Raw genomic sequence first — 6,329 nt, forward strand, 5'->3', positions numbered from 1 at the left:
GGAGTACAGGCTTTATTTAAACCAGCACTGAGAGCCCCCCTGGCAGCCGTGCCGGCGGGGGGTGTGGTGTGTGCTTGCATCCTTCGTGGGAGCCTGTGCTGCCATCCTGTCCATACACACCAACAGTCTTAATATGATACAGAGGGTATACAGGTAATTACAAAAGGGGGCTGCATCCACCCCAGCGTCTGTGGGCCGAGCCAGCCTGACCACGCTCTGCCCTGCTTGAACCCACCTTTTGCATCTGACATGGCCTTTAACACCAAGGGGTTGGTCTTGTCCCTCCTGGGTCCTGTGCTGCTGCTGCCAGGGCTCACCCATGAGTTGAAATCCTGCAGGTTAACGATTGCTGGGGCCAAAGATGTGAGCAAGCGGGTGGCTGCGCTGGCCCAACAGGGCTAGGAGAACCAAAAACCCCAAGGAAGGAGATGCTTGGTCAGAAGCGAAGGGGAGGTGTGATGGCAAGCTCCTGGGCCGGATGGTCCTGTGCAGCTCGGCTTGGGCAAAATGCACCTCCCTGCCACGTGCCCGGGTGCGGTTGCTTGGGCTGGTGATTACTCCAGCTTCATGGTCCTGCTCTTTGACCCGCCCTGAAACTGATTGCTGTAATCGCTCCAGTTTCTAATTAGCCTGAACTGAAACTCCTTCACTCCTTTCCAGAAGCTGATGCTGGACCCGCCTCATACTTGCAGGCTGTCCCCGGGGGTGCCAGCCCTGCGCCTGTGCTCGCCGTGCCGCTGCTCTCTGCTAACCCCGGCTTCTGTCCCAGCGCCTCCAGCTCGGGGTCCCCGAGCACCCACAGCCTGGCCGGGTCTGCCCCTGCCAGACGTGGGGTCAGACTTGCAGAGGGTCATCCTGCCATGGGGACGCTTTGTCTTGCGGTTGCAGATGTGACCCCGGTGCCTCTCCTGCAGCAGGGAGCCGTTTGGTGCTACCTGCTCCATTTGCTCAGACAGGAGGCAGGGAGGTGATGTGCCACCAGGGCTGGGACGTCCCCCCCTCGTGCATGTCTCCCGTGGGTCCTCAGAGACCCTTCCTGGCTTGTGGGCTTCCTCCTGGCTGGACGGCGGGGCCCCGTGTGGCACCGAGCACGGGGGGGTCCCTGCGGGCAGCCACCCCCTGTGCCCTCCTCCAGCTTGTCCCTCGCCACAAGGCACGCAGGGAAGGACCCTGCAGCAGGCCCCCCCCCTGCTCCAGGCCATTTGGCTGTTGTCCTGTTCAAATAGCTGCTGCCCCGGGGCCATGCGGGAGAGCCGAGGGGCCGGAGCAGCGGGAAGGTGGGAGGCGGAGGCGGCTGTCACAGGTCGAGCCGGAAGGCCCCGAAGTAGCTGGCTGCTGCATCGTTGTAGTCGATGGCCAAGGAGGAGACGGAGACAAAGAGCTCATCGCCGGCCTTCAGCTCAAACAGTCCCCCCTGGTAGAGAGCATGGAGCCCGTAGTCCGCCTCGGGCGCCCAGCACTTGGTGCCGACCCCTTTGAGCAGGAGGATGGGCTGGCTGTAGGAGGTCTTCCAGTTGATGCACTGCACGAGCTGGGGGACGGAGACTCGGGTGCTGGCCCCGTCGCTGGGGTAGCGGAAGTAGATTTGGGAGTAGACGTAGTACTTGCCCCCCTGGTTGACCCGCAGCCGGCCATCCCGGTAGGTGATGTTCTGCAGGTGCGAGTGGATGGTGCTGTCTTCCCAGCGGGCGATGGCGTGGCGGCAGGACTGGGAGAGGTTCCCGAAGCGCTTGGAGTTTCCTGGGGAGAAGGAAGGGTTACCGAGGGGAGCGAGATGCTCTGGGGAGCGCCCGTCAGGGTCAGGAGAAAGGGAGGGGGTGGCTCCAACTCTCTCCCACAGTCATCCAGCTTGAAGGGGTGAAGGAGGTGGTCTTGGACTGGACAGGAGAATCATCTCCCCATCTGCCACCACATGCATCCTCCCATCCTGGTCCCCTGCCATTTGGGTGAGATCTTTCCCCCGTTCCCATCTCAGAAACCCCCCGGTGCCCAGCGGGGCTCCCGGACTCACCATCCTGGGCCAGGCTCTGTGGGCGGAGGGTGAGATGTGCCGAGGGCTTGCCGGCTGTTTTGGGAGGAACCTGCCCCTCCGAGCTGTTGAAGTAGCTCCGCCGGGCCTCTGCGAGAAGAGGGACACACGGCTGTAGAGGACAGAGAGCGTGGGGATGCCCAGCCCCGTGCCAGCAGAGCAGGTCCTTACTGAGCAAGCAGAGCAAGCGGGTCAGGGAAATGTCCCACTGACCCGTCGAAGAGGGAGGTTATTTGGGGATGGAAATGTCTAGTCAATCATTATCTAACATTTTTGCGCTGTCCCCTGTGGCCCTGGTTCCCCGGACTCCAGACAGACATACATGGCTGTCCCTCCAACCCGTTCCCCGGGGACGTATGCCCTTCACCTGCCCAGTGGGACAGTCCTTGCTCTCCCCTCTCCTGCCCCAGCTCGCAGCACCGTGCCCGGTGGAGTTTGCCCCGGGAGCAACTGAGCCCCCCCAGCCTGCTGGCATCCCCAGCCGCACGCCAAGCCGCGTGCACGCGGACCGTGGCTCCGTCTGTCCGGCTGCAACCCGGCCCCGGCAAACAGGTTGTCGCAGCTTTGCAATGCCGGCAAGCGGCACCCCGGCCGCTACCCCCGCTGCTGGGCCAGGAGGGACTCACCCTTCACCGCGCTCCTGCGGATAACGTTCTCCGCCACCTGGACCATCAGAGAAGAGAAACAGTCCCACGGTTAAAGGTGAACCGGGCGTTCCCCGCACCCCAGCTCCTCTTGTCTCTTCCAAGCCTTCGTGACCTTGTCTTTCACGCTATGGCTCCGGGCTCCACCAGCTCCTCGCTGCAGAGGGCCTGGCGCCCAGCCCCACTCCTCCGCCCCCCTCTTAAACCATCCTTGCAATTGCCCTCTGCCAACCCTCCGGTGAGACGGATGGGGAAACTGAGGCAGGGAAGCAGACAGGAGCTCTCCCATCGGCTGTCCCATCCTCCCCCGGTGCCCAAAGCTGGCGGGTCCAGGCTCACCGTGGCCACATAGGCTTTGATGGTGTTGGCCAGCTTGAGGCAGGACTGGTTGCTGATCAGCTCCTCCAGGCTGGAGCCCTCCTGCTGCTGATTGATAACCTGCAGACACCGCAGCTCCTCCGCGCTCCCCGGCGCCTGGGCTTTGAGCTGGAACAGAAACACCCGGACATCCCTGCGTCAAAGCGGGCAGGCAGGGGCGGCGTGCGCGGTTCGGCTGGAGGGAGCAGCGGGGATGCCCGGCGGGGTGCGTGCACGGGGGCAGCCGCCTTCGGCCCGGCTCCTCCAGCGTCAGGGTGCTCACAGCCACACCACGGGGTGGAGAATAACCCTGAGCTGCCCTGATCCCAGAGCTGGTGGTGGGACAGGGTGGTACCGCCCGGATGCAAACACCGACTTGTGTCTCCTGTGCTGGGATGGAGTTAGGTGGCAGGAGGCTGGGTGAATCTCAAGTTCTGCCAAAAATGTTTTTGTGAATTGGACAGGTTAAACCTCATCCTGTCCTCCTATGACCACTGGCAGAAGCGAGTCTTGCTCATCCCAGCTCTTCGGGAAACATGACAGCCCCTTTCACTGAGTTCCAGCGCCGAGCATGAGGAGGAGGCGAGACTCAAGGACTCTCGCAAGCTGCAGAGCACCAGGTAAAGAAAAGGAACCCAAATTTCCCATTCTCCATCTCCTTCACCTCTTCCTCTCCTGCCCTGGGGGAACGAGGCTTCTCAAGCAGTAAAACCCAGCCTTAGCTTTGAACAAGATGTTCACAGCTTCTGGGGAAGTGGTTGCCCTGCGAGGCTTGGCTCCGTACAGCGCACAGAGGCAAGAGCTGCAGCTGCAGGCCAGACGTGCCCAGGCAGCCTGGTCCACGCTCTCCGTGCTTTCCCACTGCTGAGATAAACTGGGGTTGCAAAACAAGCTCTCACGCAGCTCTGCCCTTCCAGCTGCCGAGCTGTGCTGGTCAGAGATGGGACCCCAAGCACTTGCAGTGCTGCGTCAGCCCAGGCAGATCCCAGACACTTTCTAGCCTGTGCTGGCTTGTGGTTTGGGCTGGGAAGCCTTCCCTCCACGTGACGCAGGCGGCTGCATGGCAAGCTGCGCCTTCCCAGGCTGTCCTGGGGCTGACCCAGCTCAGCTCTGGCCGTGGCGTTGCAGTGGGGGACAGGCATGGCTGGCTATAGGGTCTCACCACACCGTGCTGCTGTCCAGGGCGTGGGGAAACCAAGGCACAGATGGGATGGCTGCCCTGAAATCAGTGTGCCAGGAGCTGGGAATGAACACTGGCACCTTGACCGTCCTACCTTTATCACCTGGGTCATTCCCAGATCCCAGGACAGAACCCAGGAGTCCTCCGGCTTGGCCACATCGTCACCTGAGGCTTGGCCACCTTCAGCACCCTGCACTTCCCCCAAGTCCCTGCTTGCTCCAAGCCCCCACCAGACTCCTGCCTGCCCGCCCGCCTCCCTCGGCCGCAGTTTTGGGTACTCACTTTGCCTAGTACCAGGATGCGCTCACGTCTGGGATCAATACAGACTCTAGTATCAGCAGAAAGACTGTGTGAGGTCAGATAAAAAGGGTTGGGTTTTTTTTTTTTGCACTATTGGGCCAACCGTCTGTCCTAGCACTGGCTGGCTGGACCTGCCAGGAGCACGGTGGCTGGCAGATGGGCTGCAGCGGTGAGCTGGGAGGGACCGACACGGTGGCTCGTAAGGCTGGATGGCTGGAGAAAGGCGAGCACAGCCCTAGTAGTGCTTTCCCCAGTCTGGGTTTAGCCAGCCGGGCTGCAGTCTTGCAAAGACCTGCCTGCCTGAGTGGGTGGATGCACGGTGCCCGCCGAGGCAGCAAATCCCTAAGTGCTGGGGCTGTTCACATGAAACTCCACAACACGAGTGCGTGCTTGGGCAGGGCCAGTGCGTGCAGCTCCTCCGCTGCCAGGAGCACTAATTACGGCGCGTGCCCGCATAGCTGGGGTCAGCCCTCCTCTGACCGGTCCCGGTAAGGTGGTGGCACATTCCCAGCAGTAGGATGGGGACTGCAGCCATGCGCCTCGTCTCTCCGGGTCCTAACAACCGCCTGGCACCAACTGACCGCGCTAATTGCCTTGATTAAAGCTTGCTGCGATAGGCTGCATTTACCACCAGCACCTCTCTCCTCGCAAGGTAACCTCTCCGCCTGCCTTCTCCGTTTCCCTTCCTGGGGACCTTGTGCTGGGTGGGGTGTTTATATTAAGGAAAAAGTGGGAAAGTTTTGTAAAACTGGAGGCACGGGAAGTACCCCACGTGAGGGGGTGAGGGCAGGCTGGCCGTGCCGAGTGATTCAGTGTCCCCGGAGGTGCTGAGCTCCGACTACCTACCCCCAGCACAGATCCCATGCAGGGATCCAGTGACTAGCCTCTGAAATTAGCCCAAAGAGGTCAATTTAAGTGGCTTTCTCCTCCCTTCAGCTCCCTTCCCCTGTGGCTCTGTCTGCATGCACGCCCCTCCCCTCGCCAGTGCCTTTCATGTAAATCCCTCACAGCCGGCGCCACATGGGATCCAGGGGTGGAAACAAAGCCCAAAGCAGGGCTGAAGTCTGCTCCAAAGGATGCTCCACTGGGCACGAGACAGGCCATTCCCCCTGCATCCATGGGCTGGGCTTTTTCCCTTTTTTCCACGCCTCTGTTGTGGTTCTGTGCAATGCTCGGCACTGCGGGACCCTTTTCTCGATGGGCCCTCCATCATCGGGGATGATGGGTACCATCAGTGGAGCTGCCTGGCAGTCCTGAATTTCCCTCTCCCCATCGCAAAGATCTCTCCTGTTTGGTGTTTTCCCCTCCTTGACCTTCCCGCTGCTCTGGGATTGCTGTGGGCCTGAATCATCTGCTGGGGGGGGCCGGAGGGGGGGGTCTGTTAGCAGGATCAGGCCTGTCATGTCTGAGTTTGGGAATGGCATGAGAGACACTGCGGGTAGGTGGGAATGGCTGGATCCCAGCACGGCTATTTGGTGTGATTAAGCCGAAGCAAGCACCCAAGAGCTGCTGGTATGGGGGGGGTTTCCCAGCCAGGCCACTTCCAGCATCTCACAAAGGGGGCGAGGAGGATTTGGCGGTCCCGGAGCGTGGGTGGGATGGGAATGGAGGGGACGGCGGGGGGGCGAATGGGGCCTGGAGCCCAGGGCAGCTCCCCCCTGTCCCCATCTGGAGCTGCAAACTCTGATGGGACGCCGGGGCAGGGCCCCCCCTCCCAGTGTGGACCCTCAGCTCCGGACGGAGCCCAGGACAAAGGCTCCTTCTCTCCGCATCTGGATCCGCGGCTCTGGGCGGAGCCGGGGGCAGTGTCCATCCCCCA

The 6,329-nt window shown here is 61.7% G+C and overlaps 1 protein-coding gene across 1 annotated transcript; it reads right to left on the reverse strand.

The window, feature by feature from the left end:
* LOC103894125 (tumor necrosis factor ligand superfamily member 10) lies at window positions 1–4,322 on the reverse strand. The gene is made up of 5 exons (XM_009273447.2): window positions 4,305–4,322; window positions 3,013–3,159; window positions 2,656–2,692; window positions 2,012–2,119; window positions 1–1,740 (listed from the first exon to the last, which is right to left on the reverse strand). Exons 1-5 carry the CDS (start codon window positions 4,320–4,322, stop codon window positions 1,298–1,300), a joined length of 753 nt encoding a protein of 250 aa, XP_009271722.1. The 3' UTR covers window positions 1–1,297.
* Window positions 4,323–6,329: the final 2,007 nt, after the last annotated feature.

Source organism: Aptenodytes forsteri, unplaced genomic scaffold (assembly GCF_000699145.1).
Source record: "Aptenodytes forsteri isolate BGI_AS27 unplaced genomic scaffold, ASM69914v1 Scaffold191, whole genome shotgun sequence".
Taxonomy (NCBI): Eukaryota; Metazoa; Chordata; class Aves; order Sphenisciformes; family Spheniscidae; genus Aptenodytes; species Aptenodytes forsteri.